At 43.7% G+C, this 24,401-nt stretch overlaps 1 protein-coding gene across 2 annotated transcripts in view; it reads left to right on the top strand.

Annotated features, from left to right (window-relative positions):
• Positions 1-24,401, top strand: part of LOC109897749 (protein inscuteable homolog) — an 83,742-nt gene that overhangs the window by 33,367 nt on the left and 25,974 nt on the right. For both annotated transcript variants that reach the window (XM_031833049.1, XM_031833048.1), the window contains exons 2-6: positions 1,135-1,559; positions 15,040-15,388; positions 17,603-17,655; positions 17,774-17,897; positions 21,176-21,289. In XM_031833049.1, coding sequence (XP_031688909.1) covers positions 1,153-1,559; positions 15,040-15,388; positions 17,603-17,655; positions 17,774-17,897; positions 21,176-21,289 — 1,047 coding nt within the window. In that variant the 5' untranslated portion in view covers positions 1,135-1,152. The remainder of the gene's footprint in view (positions 1-1,134; positions 1,560-15,039; positions 15,389-17,602; positions 17,656-17,773; positions 17,898-21,175; positions 21,290-24,401) is intronic.

Genomic DNA, 24,401 nt, shown 5'->3' on the forward strand with positions numbered 1-24,401 from the left:
GTGTATGCTCATGTGATGAGCTGTGTGTTTTGTACAGTGTATGCTCGTGTGATGAGCTGTGTTTTTTGTACAGTGTATGCTCGTGTGATGAGCTGTGTGTTTTGTACAGTGTATGCTCATGTGATGAGCTGTGTGTTTTGTACAGTGTATGCTCATGTGATGAGCTGTGTGTTTTGTACAGTGTATGCTCGTGTGATGAGCTGTGTGTTTTGTACAGTGTATGCTCGTGTGATGAGCTGTGTGTTTTGTACAGTGTATGCTCGTGTGATGGGAACAGATGGGAATTAAATGAAGGATTTACAGCCCTGCTCTTTTATACTTTATGTTAGTAACATCTATTGATTCAATAACACTCTCTCACCATTTAATAAGGCAAACCACAGCAGCTAAGCCTGTTCCATGTCACTGGGCCAGAGAAGTTGTGGCTATGGGTATCATATGTAGCTACTATATGTGCTAATCATAGTCTCACAGTAAACATGACATCTGTCATCATTCCAGAGCAGGATGTCATTAACTAAATGGATTACAATATGAGACCTGCCCCCCCCCCCTCCCCCCTCATGCCTTGACAGGGTTTAAAAATGGACTAATCTAAATGGGATACATCAATAAAAATGCAGAATAAAGTTGCAGGCACTTAAGCGCTAGCTCCCTTGCTTTGGCTCAAAGTGGAGAGTCACTGGCTGGCAGCCAGCCAATAAATTAGAAGATAAGAAATATTACTCCACTGGCACAATGGGGCCTGTAGCAATTCAAAACCGGGGCTTTATTGATAATTGAATTACTCGGAGAGAAAAAAGACAAGACAAGAATAGAAGGCTTGGGTGTAGATCAATAAGGAGCGATTGTAGTCGATGCGGTGCCATGGCAAGCTACACATCCAGAGAGGCAGTGTGTGTGTGTGTGTCAGCTTGTGCGCATCTGTCTGTGTATGATCACGTTAAGTGTCCAGGTCTTTCCATTAAAAAGTTTGATTTAGGATTCTAATAAAGTATAAAATTGTCAAGCGGATAAATGTTGCGATAAATTGTGTGTTACTCACTCTACATTACTATCTGGTGGAATAGAGAGAAAACAATGTGTGCTTATGGTTTGTATAATAATGATCATATCTAATGTTTTTTATTGCAGGTGCTGTGCTGAAGTGGTATGGACACAGATAGGATGGCTAGTCCTCAGAGCTCCAGGATGGCTAGTCCTCAGAGCTCCAGAATGGCTAGTCCTCAGAGCTCCAGGATGGCTAGTCCTCAGAGCTCCAGAATGGCTAGTCCTCAGAGCTCCAGGATGGCTAGTCCTCAGAGCTCCAGGATGGCTATTCCTCAGAGCTCCAGGATGGCTAGTCTTCAGAGCTCCAGGATGGCTAGTCCTCAGAGCTCAAGAATGGCTAGTCCTCAGAGCTCAAGAATTGCAAGTCGTCAGAGCTCCAGGATGGCTAGTCCTCAGAGCTCAAGAATGGCTAGTCCTCAGAGCTCCAGAATGGCTAGTCCTCAGAGCTCAAGAATGGCTAGTCCTCAGAGCTCCAGACACAGTAGCTCTGTTTCATCTTCTCCAATGAGGTAAGTGCACCCAACTTGCACTATGCCGATATGACATAAAAATATTATTCTGTAGCTATATGAGTGTCATCCTCCCATCATGTTCCCATGAGACAGACACACACATTCAAGCACACATGGATCTACACATTCATTCACAAACAAACAGGCTGCACAAGGGCACAATAATGTTGTGTACACTGATGCTACTAATAATACTGCTGCTGCTAAGAAATAACCTCAGCCTTTCATCTGCAAATGGGTCTAAAAACACATGGCCCGTGTACCAAATGGCACCCTCTTCCCTAGGGGCCCTGGTAAAAAGTAGTACACTACAGTGCCTTCAGAAAATATTCACACCCCTTGATATATTACACATTTTGTTGTGTTACAGCCTGAATTCAAAATGGATTAAATAAATAAAAAATCCCATCACCCATCTACACACAATACCCCATAGTGATAGTTAACCAAGTTTGTGAAACCTTGTTTTAGGTAATTGTCCTGCTGAAAGCTGAATTCATCTCACAGTGTCTGGTGTTAAGCAGAATGAACCTCTAAGATTTTTCCTGTGCTTATTAACTCCATTCGGTATCTTTTTTATTCTGATAAACTCCCCAGTCCTTAACGATTACAAGCATACCTATAACATGATGCAGCCACCAATATGCTTGAAAATATGCAGAGCTGTACTCAGTAATGTGTTGTATTGGATTTGCCCCAAACATAACACTTTATATTCAGGACAAAATTGCTATTCCACATTTTTGGAGTATTATTTTAGTGCCTTGTTGCAAACAATGCATGTTTTGGAATATTTTTATTCTTTGCAGGCTTTCTTTTTTTTCACTCAGTCAATTGTAATATTTTTGGTTATGGGAAATGATTCTCTACACTATACATACCTGTTTTGTCACAAACTGAAATTTGGCGAACTATTAGAATTTTAGCAACAAGGAAATGGAGGAGCGATTTCTGCACAGTATATCTTTAAAAACATTTTTACTACTGAACTTGTTTAGGCTTGCCATAACAAGGAATGAATACTTAAGGACTCAATTGTAATTCATATGTACAAAATTCAAAAAACATAATTCCACTTTGACGTTATGGGGTATTGTGTGTACGCCAGTGACAATTTTCTTGAAAATTCAGGCTGTAACCCAACAAAATGTGGAAAAAGTCAAGGGGTGTGAATACTTTCTGAAAGCACTGTATGTAGGGAATAAGTTGCCATTAGGAACACAGCCATTGTATTTTTCCTTTTCTCCTGTTGATAATGTGCTTTAATGGTGACAATATAGAGATTTTGATGTGAGGGCACTTCTCTTCGAGTGAGGAAAAAGGTACACAGTGGTAGTAGTGGCATTCGTGGACTACAGGAAAAGGCGGGCCGGACAGGCCCCATTAACATTAACGGGGCTGTAGTGGAACAGGTCGAGAGTTTCAAGGTCCTTGGTGTCCACATCACCAACGAACTATCATGGTCCAAACACACCAAGACAGTCGTGGAGAGGGCACAACAAAACCTTTTCCCCCTCGGGAGACTGAAAAGATTTGGCATGGGTCCCCAGATCCTCAAAAAGATCTACAGCTGCACCATCGAGAGAATCCTGACCGGTTGCATCACCTCCTGGTATGGTAACTGCTCGGGATCTGACCATAAGGCGCTACAAAAGGTAGTGGGTACGGCCCAGTACATCACTGGGGCCAAGCTTCCTGCCATCCAGGACCTATATAATAGGCGGTGTCAGAGGAAACCCCATAAAATTGTCAGAGTGACAATTGTGTGACCCAGTGACCCAAGTCATAGACTGTTTTCTCTGCTATCGCACGGCAAGCAGTACCAAGAGAGCCAAGTCTAGGACCGAAAGGCTCCTTAATAACAGCTTCTACCCCCAAGCCATGAGAATGCTGAACAATTCATCAAATGGCCACCGGACTATTTCATTGACCCCCCCATTTGTTTTGTACACTGCTGCTACTCGCTGTTTATTATCTATGCATTGTCACTTCACCCCTACCTACATGTACAAATTACCTCTAACCTGTACCCCCGCACACTTACTCGGTATCGGTACCCACTGTACATAGCCTCGTTATTGTTATGTTTTGGTGCTACTATTTTTTACTTTAGTTTATTTGGTGCTTGTAAGTAAGCATTTCACAGTAAGGTCTACACTTGTTGTATTCGGTGCATGTGACAAATACAGTTTGATTTGATATGGTGTCATTTTGCAGTCTCTGCCTGGGTTTGAGAGGTAATGCACCACGACCCTGCCACTGTTGGTAATGTGGCTCTGCCTGCAATCAGGGTGGGAGTGTTTCAGTTGCCCAGACACACACAGTGTAGAAATTGACTCAATCCGCCAATGCACACAAACGCACTGCGAGGGCTGTTTTGTGTACTGAAGATTCCAACATATGGCACTTGTGTACGACCAGGCAGGAATGAGACATGCTCTCACACAATCCGTTTTCAAACAAAGAACAAGCACATGGCACATCATGAAAAAAGGACATACACATAAGCGGATATCACAAACATCTGCATCTAGACATTAGAGCTGGACTCCTTAATGGTGAAGCCGACACGTCTGTTTGGGATATTACAACAAAGTTACTGCAAACAACAAACCCAGTTTCTTCCACCTGGCATCATTGCGTGTGTGATAGAACAGAAGAATATGTACCGCAAAAAAAGATGTATAATAATTACCACGCCGCTCGACACACCTTCGTTTCTTCCATAAAACAAAACCAATAACAAAAGGTGCTGGGGCAGACAGTGGTGCCATTTCCCACAATCCCGATTCCATCTTTAACCTATAAATTAACAGAGGATATTATTCCTGCATGCAAACGATTTGGTTGGTCACCCTCTGCCTCAGGTTCCAGCCAGATGTGTGGGTGTGGGTGTATTTGTGTGTGTGTGTGCACGCTTTAGAGATTTTATTTGATTTAACCTTTATTTAACTAGGCAAGTCAGTTAAGAACAAATTCTTATTTACAATGACGGCCTACCAAAAGGCAAAAGGCCTCTTGCAGGGACGGGGGCTGGGATTAAACATAAGAATGCAGGACATAACACACATCACGACAAGAGAGACGCCACAACACTACATAAAGAGATAGCTAAGACAACAACACAGCATGGCAGCAACACATGACAACACAGCATGGTAGCAACACAACATGACAACAACATGGTAGCAACACAACATGGCAGCAGTCCAACATGGTAGAAACACAAAATGACAACAACACGGTAGAAGCACAACATGGTAGCAGCACAAAACATGGTACAAACATTATTCGGCACAGACAACAGCACAAAGGGCAAGAAGGTAGAGACAACAGTACATCACGTGAAGCAGCCACAAGTGTCAGTAAGAGTGTCAATGATTGAGCCTTTGAATGAAGAGATGGGGATAAAGCCCATTGAATTGAATTGATAAAACTGTCCAGTTTGAGTGTTTTTTACAGCTCGTTACAATCGCTAGCTGCAGCAAACTGAAAAAGAGCAGCGACCCAGAGAGGTGTGTGCATTGGGGACCTTTAACAGAATGTGACTGGCAGAACAGGTGTTATATGTGGAGGATGAGGGCTGCAGTAGATATCTAGGGGGTCTTGGCCTAAGAGGGTTTTAAGGGGGAGTGAGGCCTAAGAGGGTTTAATAAATAAGCATCAACCAGTGGGTTTTGCGTTGGGTATACAGAGATGACTAGTTTACAGAGGTGTATAGAGTGCAGTGATGTGTCCTATAAGGAGCGTTGGTTGCAAATCTGATGGCCAAATGGTAAAGAACATCTAGCCGCTTGAGAGCACCCTTACCTGCCGATCTATAAATTACGTCTCCGTAATCTAGCTTGGGTAGGATGGTCATCTGAATCAGGGTTCGTTTGGTAGCTGGGGTGAGAGAGGAGCGATTACAATAGAGGAAATCAAGTCTAGATTTAACCTTAGCCTGCAACTTTGATATGTGCTGAGAGAAGGACTGTGTACCGTCTAGCCGTATTCCCAAGTACTTGTATGAGGTGACTACCTCCAGCTCTAAACCCTCAGAGGTAGTAATCACACTTGTGGGGTGAGGGGCATTCTTCTTACCAAACCCCATGACCTTTGTTTTGGAGATGTTCAGAACAAGGATAAGGGCAGAGAAAGCATGTTGGACACTAAGAAAGCTTTACTGTAGAGCCTTTAACACAAAATCCGGAGAGGGGCCAGCTGAGTATAAGACTGTATCATCTTCATATAAATGGACGAGAGAGCTTCCTACTGCCTGAGCTGTTGTTGTTGATGTAATTTGAGAAGAGCCTGGGGCCTAGGATCGAGCCTTGGGGTACTCCCTTGGTGACAGGCAGCAAAGACCCCTCAGCGACACCAATACTTCTTAGCTGGCCCACAAGAATGGAATGGCCAACCATATCAAAAGCTTTGGCAGAGTCAATAAAAATAGTAGTACAACATTGCTTAGAATCAAGAGGAATGGTGACATCATTTAGGACCTTCAAGGTTGCAGTGACACATCCATAACCAGATTGCATACCAGAGAAAATACTATAGACATCAAGAAAGCCAGAATATTATTGACAAGTCTTTTGAAGACTTTTGATAAACAGGGCAAAATAGAAATTGACCAATTAACAGTTAGGATCAGCTTGATCTCCCCCTTTAAATAAAGGATGCAACGTATCTGCCTTCCAAGTAATGGGAACCTCCCCACAGAGGACAGACAGATCAGAGACAGACTTGGCAATGATAAGTGCTGCAACTTTAAAGAAGAAAGGATCTAAACCATCTGACCCAGATGTTTTTTTGGGGCCACAAGTTTAAGGGGCTCCTTTAGCACCTCAGACTCAGTAACCGGCTGCAGGGAGAAACTTTGTAGCGGGACAGGGGGAAAAGACGGAGGAGCATTGGGGCTGGTCACATTAGAAGTGCTGAGAGTTGACGTTATGTGTGCTAGCGTGCATAGGATTACTGTTTGCGAGGGGAGTATATAGAGCCCATTACAGCTGTCAGTCTACTCTGTGCTGAAGGAAACATCTGGAAGTCTGATGTCTGCCCCGGGGCAGGGAATTTTTACCCCCCATGTGTTCCTTCAGGAGGAGTGCATGCAGCAAACCTCACTTATTAACGTGGAGCAGGCTGTAATTCACATTCAAAAGTACTGGACTTACTTCAGGATTCCTTTCTCTAGAGGAGAAAACAGCCTCACTTTGAATTCTGGATTGGTCAGGATTTGGGACTCGTCACTGTGCCCTTAAATGCTTTAAAAACACACTCCATTGAAAACCTTCTAAATCCCCCAAAATTTCATTTAAAAGGAGTTAAACTTCGTACATATGCTTCATCTTATTTATATAAGTGACATAAAACAGATTGGCAGTCAGTTGTTCAGATGTTAACCCTTAAACACATTCGTCTTCGGTGAGGATTTATGGAGGTTCGCATTCAATGTTGTATTACCGCCACAAACTGGACTGGTGTATAAATACATTATATTTTGTGACACATAATATAAAAACTTACCCTACCATCTAAGAGCCAGATTGCAATTTACTAGGGGGAGGAGTGGTCCAAAATAGCTGAGGGTTGTCAAACTTATTTTTTTGCTTTGGAGAGGGTTGTGTGGTGTTTTATTGGGGCAAAGGGGAGGGTAGTGTGGGTTTTTTTCTTCCCGTGGTTGACATTCATTCTTTAGTAGGTTTTACTATGTAATTTCTAACCATCGTGGCCACATTTCCTCCTCAGCTTGCATGCTCCTCCCCTATATCAAGGTGTTTTGGTACATCCCTTATGCCCTATGGTTTTCCATGTGCTAACTTTTACTATACCACAGGTATCCAATCCAGGTCAGTATAGTCTACTGGTCTACCAGCCTATCCTGGCCTATAGCCACCATTCATAGTGAAAATAATGGCTGGTGGACCGTTTGTCCAGATCTGCAATGGGCTAACTAGCAATCGTAACACATATAAAAGCATTCAAAGCTGCATACATTTTCAATATGAATCGACAAGATCAAATAGGAATAGCTGATAGGCAGAGGACAGGCCAGGTGCATCATTGGTCGTGAAAGAACAATGAAGACATTTAACACAGCTCAAAAATCCCCCCTTTTGATCTTGTATGGGGACAATACAAGTATCCTCCCTAGACTATAGTAGCCTATGTGAGTGCAACATTCTACTCTAGGCTGCAGTGAAATTGTCATTTGAATAACAGCGTAAAAGCCCTGTGATTTGAATGTTTCATTCGATTTGGATCTGTTGTCTGTCTACTCGATAGTTTATAAGGTCTAGAAAGGCACAGTAGAAGGCCAGTGTGGCTGGATTCTTACTTCTGATACTGAATGCGCTGTCTGTTTCAGATTATCATTCTTCCAAGTCATCCTAAAATAATGTGGTCACATATGCTCTGTCCCAGCAGGCTCAGTTATTCGGGAAAGCCTAGCTCTGAGCCTAGCTCTCTCCAATCTGAGTGGATATTCCTTGCACACCTAGAACGCTTCAATATAGCCTAAATATTTATAATTTAACTTTTAAATGTATTACTTTTTACATGTGGCATAAACACAACCAGTTACAATGTTTTATCTGATTAGGCTACTTCAAAAGTCTCCTGTAGGCATGCGCACGTTCATCCAAAATTCCAGCATCGTCAAAATGGCTTGACATTATTTATTTTATTTAACTAGGCAAGTCATTTAAGAACAAATTCTTATTGTCAATGACGGCCTAGGAACAGTGGGTTAACTGCCTGTTCAGGGACAGAACAACAGATTTTGTACCTTGTCAGCTCGGGGATTTGAACTTGCAACCTTTCGGTTACTAGCCCAATGCTAACCACTAGGCTACCCTGCCACCCCATTAGCCAGGTTTCCATCCAACCTTTTTATGCAGTTAAGTAGCCTACATGTCAGATAGAAGATGGCCTGACATCATGGGAAAGCATGCAGTTTATTAGGCTACAGATTGAATAAATGATTAACTTCACAGAGTGGTGGAAGTGCACAGTGATGAGGTTGATGCTCCTTTCAATAAATATGGAGGGTCTTATTCTGGTGACATGATGATCGATGCTTAGCTGCCAGTGTCTCGAGCACCCTCTCCGCCTCCGCCGTCCAATGAAGCCGCTGGGGACATCCTCTCAGTAGAGAGGTCAAAAGCCCCAGATGGCCCTCCGAAAATAGTTGGCGAACCCCAGGAATCGCTGGACTGCTTTCACGGAGTTGGAGGTGGGCCATGTCCTGACTGCGCTGACGCGTTGCTCCTAAATCTCCACTCCCTCTGTGTATATGAGGTAGCCCAAAAAGGACAAGGACCGCTGGAAAAACAAACATTTCTCTTGTTTAACATGTAGATCATGCTCCAACAGTCTTCCCAGCACAGATCTGACTAATGAGACATGCTGGGCGCAGTCAGCAGAATAGACCAAAATGTTGTCTATATAAACCACTACGCCCCGTCCCAGCATGTCCCAAAACACTTTGATAATAAAGGCCTGGAAGACTGAAGAAGCATTAGACAGGCCAAAAGGCATTACGAGATACTCGTAGTGGCCTGTGGTTGTGGAAAAGGTAGTTTTCCATTCGTAGCCTGCACGAATGAGCACCAGATTGTAGGTGCTCCTCAAGTCCAGTTTCGTGAAGTACTGTGCCCCATGCATTTGTTCGATGATGGTTGGGATGAGGGGTAAAGGATAGCTGAACTTAACGGTGGCTTTATTATTCAGTGTTCGATAATCAATGCAGGGGCGCAGTCCCCAATCTTTGTTCTTAACAAAAAATAAGCTTGAGGAAGCTGGTGATGTAGAGGGGCGGAAAAAACCCTGCTGGAGTCTCTCCTGTACGTAGGTCTCCATGGCCTCGGTCTCCGCACAGGGGATAGACGTGTCCTCTCGAGAGGGCTGCGTCAGACAGACGGTCAATGGCACAGTCCCAGGGGCGATGAGGAGGCAGGCGTGGAGCCTCGGTGGTCTGGACTTTCCACCGTTGTGGTGTTGACAGACATCGCGAGACACCTCCTCTGACACTCCTGCGACCAACCCAGCAGTCTCCTCTCGGACCAGAATATAACAAGGTTAATCCAACTCAACCAGCGGAGACCTAAAACAACAGGGTGTGTGGGTGTGTCAATCATCAAAAAGGTGATCTGTTCTAAATCAGTGTAATTTCTGTAATTTGTTAGGTAGGGTAGTCACTTGCCTTTGTTGGTCTATTGCTGTTCAGAACTTTTGTCAAGGTTTAAACCATATTTCATTCCGTTGTCCAAATTTAGTTCCAAATGAACTATAATAGCCTGCTATTCCCTATAAACAATGGCCTCTCAATCCCATTTTATTAGGGTCAGATTGAAATTTGCTTGCTGGAAAGGGATGGTCCACCTTTTTTAACTAGGCAAGTCCGCTAACAACAAATTCTTATTTTCAACGACAGCCTAGGAACAGTGGGTGTTCAAGGGCAGAACGACAGATTTTTATTTTCCCCCTGTTTTACAATTGCTCTTCTGTTCTTATTTTCCCTATAAACAACGGCTTAACTTACTTTTGCTATTACCTTAGTAAAGTTTTGAACCTTTTTGTGAAGTTTTGTTAAGTTTTGGCTGTTATTAAGATTTATCTACTGCAAGCCTATGATATGAAGGCAGTGTGCACCAGCGCTCCGACTGACTCCAACTGACAGTTGAATTTGAGGTGATGAAGAATGTTTCCGGTCTACCAGAGTTACTCTTATAATCTAACAATATAATGTGTATCTTTGTACAAAATATTCTGATTGAAAATGAACAAACTAACCTCCTTCTCTGAGTCTAGATCAGCATAGCAGACGCAGTAGCCATCTAACATAATGAAATGCATGTCGCTGGCATATCTCTATCTCTCTCTTGGGATAGGCCGAAGCATCTCTTCCTTTACTGTATATAAACAGGAAACTTTGGGAAAAGGACAGGCAGACATTTCTTTATTATTCATCTGGAGCCTCCCAGCTTAACCGCTGCTATTGTGGCAAAGGCTGTTTTCCAACGTGGTGTAATGTTTTTCATGTGTATTTAATGTTCTGAACCCAATAGGAATACATCCTTTTCCTCTGCTGTTCCAAAGCCACAAGGACCTTCAAAATCTCAGCTCATTGAGCCCACACTCTGTCCTTTTTTAATGTGGTTCTTCTGTGGTATCTCAATATTTATACTGAACAAAAATATAAAATGGAACATGCAACAATTGAAAATATTTGACTGTGTTACAGTTCATGTCAGGAAATCAGTCAATTGAAATAAATACATAAACAACAGCTGTGGTGGACAGTCCTGCAGTCATCATGCCAATTGCACAATCCCTTTAAAACTTGTGACATCTGTGGCATCTGTGTTGTGTAACAAAACGGCACATTTTGAAATGGCCTTTTATTGTCCCCAGCACAAGGTGTACTTGTGTGGTCATGCTGTTTAATCAGCTTCTTGTTATGCCACACCTGTCAGGTGGATGGATTATCTTGGCAAAAGACAAATACTCACTAACAAACATGGATGTAAACAAATTTGTGGACAAAATTTGAGAGAAATAAGCTTTTTGTGCATATGGAACATTTCTGGGATCTTTTATTTTAGCTCATGAAACATGGGACCAACACTTTACATGTTGAGTTTATAATTTTGTTCAGTATATATGTGGTGCCAGACGTAACATGGTGACATTCATGCAAACCAGACATTGACACACATGGTACAATAGAGATTCCTATTAGCAGAAGTGTGGACTAGTCACATTACCTTTTAAATTCTGATTCTACTGCTTGCATCAGTTACCTGATGTGGAATAGAGTTCCATGTAGTAATGGCTCTATATAGTACTGTGCACCTCCCATAGTCTGTTCTGGACTTGTGGACTGTGTAGAGACCTCTGGTGGAATGTCTTGTGGGGTATGCACAGATGTATGAGCTGTGTGCTAGTCATTTAAACAGTCATTTCAACATGTCAATACCTCTCACAAATACAAGTAGTGATGAAGTCAATCTCTCCTCCACTTTGAGCAAGGAGAGACTGACATGCATATTATTATTGTTTGCCTTCTTCAGGGGCAGCAGGTAGCCTAGTGGTTAGCGCGTTGGACTAGTAACCAAAAGGTTGCAAGATTGAATCCCTGAGCTGACAAGGTAAAAATCTGTCATTCTGCTCCTGAACAAGATAAAATATCTTCACACCTAGAACAGCCTCCACGGTTCCATCATAACAGTCCATTTTGAAAGAGAGAAAAAAAAAATACACGGGGGCAGTTTGGAAAATCGAATCCAGTCTGAATCATCCTCTGGAAAAACAGATATGCTGTGGTAATAATCACATAACCAACGTTTCAATAGTAATACAGTTGTATAGTAATCCTGTGCGAATAGGGTTTAGTGATTTTTATATAGAATAATAGGGAGGATGAACCTTCATGAATCCTGCCCCTTTTCAAGTATCTCAACCCATAGTTTTCCAGGCTCCGGAAGCTGGCTTACAACGGGGCCCTATCTCTCCAGCTCTGTATTTCTGTCACTGCGTCTTCGAGTGTGTCTACTCTCCATCCACTGTCTAAATGACTCTCCCTGGTCCCCCCAGGTGACTTTCCCTGGTTCCTCTGGACTTATACTGTGTCTTTGTGCCATTGTGGGTTTTTAAGCAAATACACTGTTCATTGATCACATTTCCTGACAGAACCTTAGAATAACTTCAGATCACATGATGATAATCACAAATTGTAGCAGGAATTATATACAGTCATTTCTTTCAGCAAACGTTAGGATGATCATTGACAGCATTAGATATAAACATGGCAGGAGTATTGCACTACACATCCAAACGTGGACTTTTTCCTGTTTTATTTTTTGTTTTGTTTTTATACAAAAATGAGTCATGTTCAGCTGGTGAAATGTTGTTAGGGTATCTGCAAGGTTTGTGATACAAATGGTGGGCAATTAAATCCCCTGACCCTTCCAATCTCCCGTCACCTGTGACACATGACTAATTAGTGCCCACCGTTGAGAGGGGGGTCCAGGCGGGGTGCTGCTCACCTGATTGTTGGGGTGACCTGCTGGGTTGCAGTTTTCAGCTGCCATGGCTGTGTCTGCGTCATGAAGACGGGTGCACCATCAAACCATTAGCAGGTGGACACACAAATACACACAGCTCTACAGGGCTAATTAGCTGGGTCACTATTGGCATCCACAGCTCTACAGGGCTAATTAGCTGGGTCACTATTGGCATCCACAGCTCTATCTGGACCATCAAAGGAAACCTTTTATATTTTTACTTTTGCCCGAGAGACAAGGTGCAACAGAAATGAAAAGTTCACATGAGGAAAAAAGGCCCAGGTTTGAGTTGAGCGAGTGAGAGCTGCTTGATTTCCCTCAAGAGCGGCTCCTATTTTCCTCATGTCTCTCCCAATGGAGGAAATCAATCACATGATACTTATTGAGAGTGTGACCTTTGACCTTGAGAGTACCACCCCTGTTCATTAGGAAACAATTGAGAGCATCTCTCCTCTCCAAATTGAGTGGGTTTGGGGGATAGGTATTTGAACTGGTGATCCTCCTTATTATGGATGACGTCTGAAATCTCTGCTTACAGCTGACTTACTCATCCCCACGTCATCCCACCTCTGCACTGAGGAGAAGAGTGGCAGGATGGTGGAGATGTCGATTCTCAAAGTGCGGGAATAGAGTTCTGATTTTATTTTGTTGACATGGCTTGGTTTGTGTGGTGTGTGTGTGTGTGTGTGTGTGTGTGTGTGTGTGTGTGTGTGTGTGTGTGTGTGTGTGTGTGTGTGTGTGTGTGTGTGTGTGTGTGTGTGTGTGTGTGTGTGTGTGTGTGTGTGTGTGTGAGAGCGAGAGAGAACAGGAGATAGAACAGAAGAGAGAAAGAGAAAGAGAGAGAGAGGGAGAGAGAAAGAGAGGGAGAATGGGAGAGAGAATGGGAGAGAGAGGGAGAGAGAAAGAGAGAGAGAATGGGAGAGAGAATGGGAGAGAGAGGGAGAGAGAAAGAGAGAGAGAATGGGAGAGAGAATGGGAGAGAGAGGGAGAGAGAAAGAGAGGGAGAATGGGAGCGAGAGACAAAGAGAGAAAGGGATAATGCCTATAGTTGTGTATAGTTGTTTTAACCATCAACTATATCAAACAGTACACATTCTAATAGCCATATTCCAAAGGAGATATATTCAGTTATGTCTCTTTGGATGATTTTCATTCCAGTCCTCCTAAAACAATAGTCTGGGGAAATCAGATATCACCCCACTTGGGACCTCATAAAACCAATGGATTACTTTCTTTAGTAAACAGACCCTCAGTGCTGGCTGATGTTTAAAATACTCTTGATTGGAATTGTGCCTTCTTAATGGCACAATGATGTTTACATAGGTCTCTGTTAAAAGCTGAAACTCGATACGTGTTCCTAAGGGTCAATAAAAAACATGGCCAAATAGAGCATCATTACCATGGTCCCTACTGCAATTCAGCTATGAATTAGGCTTTGACTATAGAAATTGGAAATTGTTTGTTTATAGGTCACACATAATGAAGCTTCCGTTTATGACCCAGTGAGAACGAGGTATCATTAGAGATCTCTGTCAACACAGGAGGCAGATATTCCATCTGATGCAATATGTAGTTCTACCCGTTGACTCTGCATTTTCCATGCATGTCAGATAGCCTGAGTTTAGTGTAGAATATAGATTTGTGAACCTCCCCCCCTTGTTAACTCAAAGCAGAGGAGGGCGTTGTAGCGATCAACCTCTCAGCCTCCTTAACGCTGTGTTGATTTCACTCATCCAGGGAAACTCCCAGGAAGCCTCCTTTAAGCCCATATTCATTAGGTTCAATAAACCTGAAGAGAAAGAAGTGTTTGGCCTGTTCGACCCAGTGGATAATGCAGTCTCTCCAACATGGTGAAACGATAGGTTTTAACTAATGATTCCTAACACCACCAGTTATTGGTGGGTAGTTGACCTCACTCCCACGCTATTGATTTTGAGATGCCTGGGTAATTCATTTGAAAACTGGGCTGCTGTTGGGGAAAGCAACTAAAGGATAGTGCAGCAATGATGAGATCTCATTTCATGGGCAGTGAACTAGACATTGTGTATGGATATCTAAGGGTCAACTTGGTCTCATAATAGAACCATAAAGAAATTCAGATTCGCTAGTTTACAGTAAATGCAAGCGCATGTTAGGTTAAGGTTAGGTTTAGGCATGCTAGCGAATGGTTAATGCAATGGTTAGGCTAAAAGATAAAAAAGAAAAACACCTGGATTCAAACAGCATCGGCCCATTTGAGGATATTCCAGTATGCTTGTTTCATTAGAGTAACGATATTGGGACAAGTTACAAATATGTCTCAGTGCTGCCATCTCTGTCATGGCCACCCAAAGTACATGCTCTAAACCAATCTTGCCTGTGTGTGTGCTGTATCGTGTGTATGTATATATGTGTATCTGTACGCACGTGTGTGTGTGTATGAGCAGCAGGATGCACTCACTCCAGGTGGACTCGGTGCAGCGCTGGATGGAGGACCTGCGTCACATGACGGAGGTGGAGTGCATGTGTGTTCTGCAGGCCAAGGCCATTGGCGTGGAGGAGGATGCGCAGGGTGAGCTCATCGTGGCCACGCGGGACCACGTGGCCCGCGACAACCTGCAGACGCTGCTGCGGCGGGCGCTGGTGGTCAGCACGGAGCTGGGCAAGATGTTCCAGCGGCTGGAGAAGGGCCGCTGGCAGCGGGTCCACAGCACGGCCATCCGGGCCAACTGCCACGTGCGCTCGCTGGTGCACGAGTATAGCGCCGCCCGTAACACCCCCTCAGAGATGCAGAAGGTGAGAATGGAGGGAGAAGTGGACTGGTCTGGGTAGGAGGAGGGAGGGAGGGAGGGAGGGAGGGAGGGAGGGAGGGAGGGAGGGAGGGAGGGAGGGAGGGAGGGAGGGAGGGAGGGAGGGAGGGAGGGAGGGAGGGAGGGAGGGAGGGAGGGAGGGAGGGAGGGAGGGAGGGAGGGAGGGAGGGAGGGAGGGAGGGAGGGAGGGAGGTTTCAATACCGGGAATAATTCAGATATTATCCAGAGAGTCCCTGGAAATACTGCAAAATCGGAAGTCCCCATTTAAAACGGTTCAAAACCAAAATATGGTCACTATGCCAGGGTTCTCCCCAAATAAGACTATGTAAAGATTTCAGAGCAAATGAAACTGATATTTAGTAATAATGAGTTAATTATCTTTGATCACTAATTACATTGTTGTGAATTGTGAAACAGGTCGTTCATAAAATCAGGACATGTTCCTCAATGAATTCAGCACATTTCAGCAGTAGGCTATTTGAATGCAGAGTGCGCTCAGGACGCACCCCGAGCTCAGGACGCACCCCGAGTAGGCTGTGCAGAGTGCGCTCAGGACGCACCCTGAGTAGGCTGTGCAGAGTGTGCTCAGGACGCACCCCGAGCAGGCTGTGCAGAGTGCGCTCAGGACGCACCCCGAGTAGGCTGTGCAGAGTGCGCTCAGGACGCACCCCGAGTAGGCTGTGCAGAGTGCGCTCAGGACGCACCCCGAGTAGGCTGTGCAGAGTGCGCTCAGGACGCACTCCGAGTAGGCTGTAGCATCATCAAATCACAGAAACCTTTTAACTCCAGAGTGGCGCAGCGGTCAAGGCACTGCATCTCAGTGCTAGATGTGTCACTACAGACCTTGGTTCGATCCCGGGCTGTATCACAACTGGCCGTGATCGGGAGTCACGTAGGGCGCTGCACAATTGGCCCAGCGTCGTTCGGGGGAGGGTTTGGTCGGGGTAGGCCGTCATAATAATTTGTTCTTACCTGAATTGCCTAGTTAAATAAAAAATAAAAACAGCAGTCAAAAAAAAGTCAAATGACCAAAGTTGCTAAGCTTGATAACCTCCTCCAACTAATGACAGAATATCTCCTCTATTTGGCTAGATGGAGTTGATGATTATACAGATAGCAGTGCAGCTCATGAATAACGGGGAGATGAAGAGAGGATATGGTTTAAATATCAATGTATCTTAACGGGGACCAACTCTAATATCTGCCTTCATACAGTTTGTTGATCACACATTCTCTACCGAAGCAGCAATACGAGACAGAGTAGCGAGGGAAATGTTTTAGCTGTATTTTGACATGCATAGGCGAAAGACGTGGTTTGATAATGTAACCTATGGACTACAGAATAAAGTTAGGAATTTGTATGCGTGATAGGAGTCAGGATTTTTATGCGCGATAGGAGTCAGGATTTGTATTCGCGATAGGAGTCAGGATTTGTATGCGCGATAGGAGTCAGGATTTGTATGCGTGATAGGAATCAGGATTTGTATGCGTGATAGGAGTCAGGATTTGTATGCGCGATAGGAGTCAGGATTTGTATGAGCGATAGGAGTCAGGATTTGTATGAGCGATAGGAGTCAGGATTTGTATGCGCGATAGGAGTCAGGATTTGTATGAGCGATAGGAGTCAGGATTTGTATGCGTGATAGGAGTCAGGATTTGTATGCGCGATAGGAGTCAGGATTTGTATGAGCGATAGGAGTCAGGATTTAGGTTGTTTAGCTTCTTCTCTGCTGTACATTTGAACATTGGCCTTATGTAAATGTTCACTATTACACATCACATAAGCTATTCATGCCAAGAGCAAAATTCGGACTAAAATAATATGAAAACGAGTCTCTGAGAGCCCCCTGTCTGGTTCCATCTTGGACGGGCTGTTGAAGAAATTAGCTGCCTCTGATGAGCCTCTCCCTCCAGTAGTTTGTGCAGGTTTCCTGTCAAGTGGACTCACAGTTGCATTGTATGATACTTAGTACTCACTTCATCCATTTTAAAATGATGCTGTGGAAGTTCTGCTTCTGTTACATACAGCTACTCATCCCACAGGACATTTTGTGCGGTTCTCTGTGTGTGCATAAAGGGATGACCACTAATTGGAGAATGACATTATTTTCTGCTTTGTGTGGGTGTTCTACTTTCTGTGTGTGTCTAATGTTTGTCTCATTGTAACCTGAAATGTGTGTTCCTCCTCTTTGAGTGCAGTATGAGAAGTCTTTGCTTGAGAAGTGCATGGAGCTGACCACCATAACAGAGAAGTAAAACATTCATACAAAACCTTCTAATATGACTTCTGAATATTGTCGTACACATTTGAATACAGTAGCTCACATAAGTGTTTATGTTCAAGGCTTATCCAAACCCTCTCTTCTACAGATGCCTTCATACTGAGGACGAATTCTTCCTGAAGTCCATGAGAGAGGCCATTAACGAGATTCTCACTGATGTCAGCGATTCATTCAGCCACATGATTGACATGGCCCTGGCCAACGAGATCCAGGTATGAGGCTTTGACCACACCCATAACTCTCTTTTTTAGTCATAATTAGGCCTTCAACACAAATCAAATCCACATTTCATTGGTCACATACATGTGGTTAGCAGATGTAGCGAGTGTAGCGAAATGCTTGTGCTTCTAGTTCCGAACGTGCAGTAATATCTAACAAGTAATCTAACAATTCCCCAACAACTACCTAATAAACACAAGTGTAAAGGAATGAATGGGAATATGTACATATAAATATATGGATGAGCGATGGCCGAACGGCATAGGCAAGATGCAGTAGATGGTATAGAGTACAGTATATACATATGAGATGAGTAATGTAGGGTATGTAAACATTATATAAAGTGGCATTGTTTAAATTGACTAGTGATACATTTATTACATCCAATTTGTAATTATTAAAGTGGCTGGAGTTGAGTCAATATGTTGGCAGCAGCCATTCAATGTTAGTGGTGGCTGTTTAACAGTCTGATGGCCTTGAGATAGAAGGTGTTTTTCAGTCTCTCGGCCCCTGCTTTGATGCACCTGTACTGACCTCGCCTTCTGGATGATAGCGGGGTGAACAGGCAGTGGCTCGGGTGGTTGTTGTCCTTGATGATCTTTATGGCCTTCCTGTGACATCGGGTGGTGTAGGTGTCCTGGAGGGCAGGTAGTTTCCACCTGGTGATGCGTTGTGCAGACCTCACTACCCTCTGGAGAGCCTTGTGGTTGTGGGCGGAGCAGTTTCCTTATCAGGCTGTGATACAGCCCGACAGGATGTTCTCGATTGTGCATCTGTAAAAGTTTGTGAGTGTTTTCAGTGACAAGCCAAATTTCTTCAGCCTCCTGAGGTTGAAGAGGCGCTGTTGCGCCTTCTTCACCACACTGTCTGTGTGGGTGGACCATTTCAGTTTGTCCGTGATGTGTACGCCGAGGAACTTAAAACTTTCCACCTTCTCCACTACTGTAAGTCGATGTGGATAGGGGGCTGCTCCCTCTGCTGTTTCCTGAAGTCCACGATCATCTCCTTTGTTTTGTTGACATTGAGTGTGAGGTTATTTTCCTGACACCACACTCCGAGGGCCCTCACCTCCTCCTTGTAGGCCGTCTCGTCGTTGTTGGTAATCAAGCCTACCACTGTAGTGTCGTCTGCAAGCTAGATGATTGAGTTGCCGGCATGCATGGTATTTTGGTATTTTGGTATTTTGTGTTTAAGAACTTCAAGTGGAGCCAAGGCTCTTTCATTCCCGAACAAACGGTTAGTCTTTTGAAGAACAAACACGTCCGAAAATAGTTGACATTTGACAGCCAAAAACGGACGGTAGTGTCATATACGATTTCATCCGTGTTCCTGCATCCGAGTGTGTAGCCTTATTCATTCCTGATGTGTTTGATACACACACGCACGCACGCACGCACGCACGCACACACACACACACACACCACAATTTTTCCCATTCCTGACTAGCCCATAAGTCTCCCTGATGTATTGTTATACTAAAAACCAACTAGCACAGTTCAGGAAGGGTGAGTACAAAGGTAAACATTTGCCCAGTTTAATATAGCCACTATAATAGGTGATTACATCATTCCTGTATCGCTGGTTTGGAATAATGAAAACCAATAGAGATTTCATTGGACTTTCTACTCGATTTAGACTTTCTACTCGATTCACTCCAGTGTGAATTTGCTCAATTGTAATTACTTCGCTACTATGGCCTATTTATTGCCTACCTCCTCACGCCATTTACACACACTGTATATAGACTTTATTTTCTATTGTGTTATTGACTGTATGCTTGTTTATTCCATGTGTGACTCTGTGTTGTTGTTTGTCGCACTGCTTTGCTTTATCTTGGCCAGGTCGCAGTTGTAAATGAGAACTTGTTTCTCAACTAGCCTACCTGGTTAAATAAAGGTGTTCTCAACTAGCCTACCTGGTTAAATAAAGGTGTTCTCAACTAGCCTACCTGGTTAAATAAAGGTGTTCTCAACTAGCCTACCTGGTTAAATAAAGGTGGAATAAAACTAATAAAAAATTAATTATAATAAATTATCACAACAGTATGAACTGCAGTGGTGTGAAGTACTTAAGAGTGGGTCCGTAAATTCAATCTGGAGTGCGCTCAGAGTGCCCTCTGGGCATTTGTAAATTCAGAGCGTTGTCAGATTGTCTGATGGTAAATTCACGAGTAAGGTTGATCCGAGCGTTCTGGCCTCACAACGGCAGTCAAGCACCCAAGCTAACTGGCTAACGTTGGCTAGCTTGCTAGCTATTTCCAGACACAAATGAGAGAACACCTCCCTCTGACCATTTTACATTTTGAATGCTTAGTAGGACAGGAAAATGGTCAAATTTACGCACTTATTGTAACGGCTTTCTTCCTGGGAAGGAGAGGCGGACCAAAACGCAGCGTGGTTAGAGTTCATGTTATTTTAATAAGGTAACTCAACATGAACAGAATACAAAACAATAAACGTGAAAACCAAAACAGTCCTAACTGGTGCAGAAAACACAATCACCCACAAACCCCAACACAAAACAAGCTACCTAAATATGGTTCCCAATCAGAGACAATGACTAACACCTGCCTCTGATTGAGAACCATATCAGGCCAACCACAGAAACAGACAAACTAGACACACAACATAGAATGCCCACCCAGCTCACGTCCTGACCAACACTAAAACAAGGAAAACACACAAGAACTATGGTCAGAACGTGACACTTATCAAGAGAACATCCTTGGTCTTCCCTACCGCCTCTGATCTGGCGGAATCACTAAACACAAATGCTTAGTTTGTAAATTATATTTGCGTGTTGGAGTGTTCCCCTGGCAATCAGTACATTTTAAAAACAAGAAAATAGTGCCGTCTGGTTGGCTTAATATGAGGAATTTGAAATTATTTTTACTTTTGATACTTAAGTATATTTTAGCAATTAAATGGACTTTTAATACTTAACTATATTTCAAACCAAATGCTTTTAGACTTTTACATTAGTAGTACTTTACTGGGTGACTCACTTTAACTTGAGTCATTTTCTATTAAGGTATCTTTACTTTTACTCAAGTATAATAACTGGGTATTTTTTCCACCACTGATGAACTGGTATTAACGAATTGCATATTGAGTTCAATAGAAAATGTAACCCTTATTCAGATCATTCATTTACGCTCAGTTTAAATATCCATAATAGTATCATTAATTAGTTCTAGAGATGTCTCAATGTTCCGTGGTTTTGTCATGGCACTCATGTGTGTTTGTGTCTGTGTGCCGGTGGTCCTCTCCAGATCCTGATCAGGAAGATTGAGTCGTCAGACAGTGTGTACACCATAGGCAGTGACATCAGCAACCTGCTCTCCCTCACCCAGGATGGCCCGCAGCTCTGCAGAATCATCGCTAAGGTGAGACACACCCCCTCAGACAGACACACCCCCTCAGACAGACACACCCCCTCAGACAGACACCCCCCCCTCAGACAGACACACCCCCTCAGACAGACACACCCCCTCAGACAGACACACCCCCTCAGACAGACACCCCCCCTCAGACAGACACACCCCCTCAGACAGACACACCCCCTCAGACAGACACACCCCCTCAGACAGACACACCCCTCTGTCTGCATATACGTAGGATAACGGTCATCTGAGGGGATGATGTTCTGGGCCGTGTTCATTAGGGACATAACTGATTTTTTTTGTTTGTTCATGCAACTGTGGTGCCTAATGAACATGACCCTGCTACAGTCCCCATGTTCACACAGTTCCACCTCTCTTGGCCATCCACTTCCCCATCCCTCCACATGAACCATTGGCCCAATCCCAAACAGATCCACGGGCCCCTGTAAATCCATGTTCACTCTTCCTTGCAGACTGTAAAGGAGCTAAGGATCGGTTTAGGATTGGGCAATCAGTCCTGCCAACCTACCACCCACCCACCTACCTACCATACTATACATATACAGTACATCTCTACAGCTACATAGTCATATGCTCCAAGAGATAAGAGGGGACAGGCCAGACACTACGTCCCTGTGGTCTTTAGACAACCAGATGCTTCCAGGATTCACTTGATAAGACTCTTCCGGGTGGGAGACTCAGCCCATCAACATAACACAAGTGCACACATGCGCGCGCACACACACACACACACACACACACACACACACACACACACACACACACACACACACACACACACACACACACACACACACACATTACACATTACACATTACACACAAAAGCAAGCTTCCTTGTTGCCAGATGAGATCAGTAGTGTCAGTTCCCATTAGTAATGGGCATTGATCACACAGACTGCCTGCCTCTGTTTAATCTATCACTCCCATCTACCTTCCCTCATACAGCATCTCTGGTTGGTTTAATAAATCATTCCTGGGCCTCCCAAGTGGCGCAGAGGTCTAAGGCACTGCATCGAAATGCTAGAGGCGTCACTACAGATCCGGGTTCGATCCCAGGCTGTATCACAACCGGGCATGACTGAGAGTCCCACAGGGCGGCACACAATTGGCCCAGCTTTAGGGGAGGGTTTGTCCAGGGGGCTTTACTTGGCTTATTGCGTTCTAGCAACTCCTTGTGGCGGGCCTGGCGCCTGCAAGCTGACTTCGGTCATCAGTTGGACGGTGTTTCCTCTGACACATGGCTGCGTCTGGCATCCGGGTTAAGTGGTGTTTAGAAGCACGATTTGGCGGGACATGTTTCGGAAGACGCATGACTCTACCTTCGCCTCTCCCGAGCCTGTTGGGGAGTTGCAACAATGAGACAAGATCATAATTAGATTCCAATTGGATTCGCATACCGCCCCAACAGATTCACAGATGACGCAATCGCACTCCACACTGCCATTTCCCACCTGGACAAAAGGAACACCTACGTCACTATGTTTTTCATTGACTAAAGTTCAGCGTTCAACACCATAGTGCCCACAAAGCTCATCACTAAGCTATAGACTCTGGGACTAAACATCTCCCACTGCAACTGGATCCTGGACTTCCGGATGGGCCGCTCCCCCAGGTGGTAAGAGTGGGCAACAACACATATGCCACGTTGATTCTCAACACGGGGGCCCCTCAGGGGTGCGTGCTTAGTCCCCTCCTGTACTCTCTGTTCACCCACGATTGCGTGGACAAGCACGACTCCAACGCCATCATTAAGTTTGCTGACGACACAACAGTGGTAGGCCTGATCACCGACAACGATGAGACAGTCTATAGGGAGGAGGTCAGTGACCTGGCAGTGTGGTGCGCCTTGAGGTCGGATGCCAAGCAGTTGTCTTAACAAGTGGTGATGCAGCCAGTCCAGATGCTCTCAATGGGGCCGAACTCTCTGCCATCCAGGATCTCTATACCAGGCAGTGTCAGAGGAAGGTCCTAAATATTGTCAAAGTTTCCAGCCACCCAAGTCATAGACTGTTCTCTTGCTACTGCACGGAAAGCAGTACCGATGCACCAAGTCTGGAACCAAAAGTACCCTGAAAAGCTTCTACCCACAATCTATAAGACTGCTAAATAGTTAGTTAAATAGTTAACCAAATAGCTACCAGGACTATCTGCATTGACCCTTTTTGCACCAACTTTTTTAACTCATCACATACCTTGTTGTTACAGTTTACTATCTAATTATTTTATTTACCTTTATTTCAACAGGGAAATCATATTGAGACTAATGTGTCTTTTACAAATGAGCCCTGTACAATACAAAAAAAGAAGCATGTACCACAGGCATGTATACACATAAACGAAGACAATATACACATTAAATACACATATAGATACACATAAATAAAGATAATTTACACATTAAATACACATATAGATACACATAAATAAAGATAATTTACACATTAAATACACATATAAATACACATAAATAAAGATAATTTACACATTAAATACACATAAATAAAGATAATTTACACATTAAATACACATATAGATACACATAAGTAAATACACATTAAATACCTATATATAGATACAAAACACAGTCAATTAAAACAAACACATACTCCATTATTATAAAAATCATCTGTCAGTTGTCTGAATTTACAGAGGGACTTTAAAGCATCCAATTTAATCGTCTTTTGGAGATGATTCCAAACATAGGATTCCAAACATGGCCGATTTAGAGAAATATGTGTGCATATAACATAGTTATATGTACATATGTGCCTCAATAACCTTGTACCCCGGCACATTGACTCAGTACTGGTACCCCTTGTATATAGCCAAGTTATTACCTTGTACCCCTGCACATGACTCAGTACTGGTACTCCTTGTATAAAGCCAAGTTATTGTTACATATTGTGTATCTATTATTACATTTAATATTACATGTTTTACTTTTGTAATATTTTTCTATTTTCTTTCTGTCTGCATCGTTCGGAAGGGACCGTATGTAAACATTTCACTGTTAGTCCACACCTGTTGTTTACGAAGCGTGTGACGAATAACATGTGATTTGATATAAAGCATAGGTAAACCTCCTTCCTACC

Source organism: Oncorhynchus kisutch, linkage group LG10, assembly GCF_002021735.2.
Source record: "Oncorhynchus kisutch isolate 150728-3 linkage group LG10, Okis_V2, whole genome shotgun sequence".
NCBI classification, from domain to species: domain Eukaryota; kingdom Metazoa; phylum Chordata; class Actinopteri; order Salmoniformes; family Salmonidae; genus Oncorhynchus; species Oncorhynchus kisutch.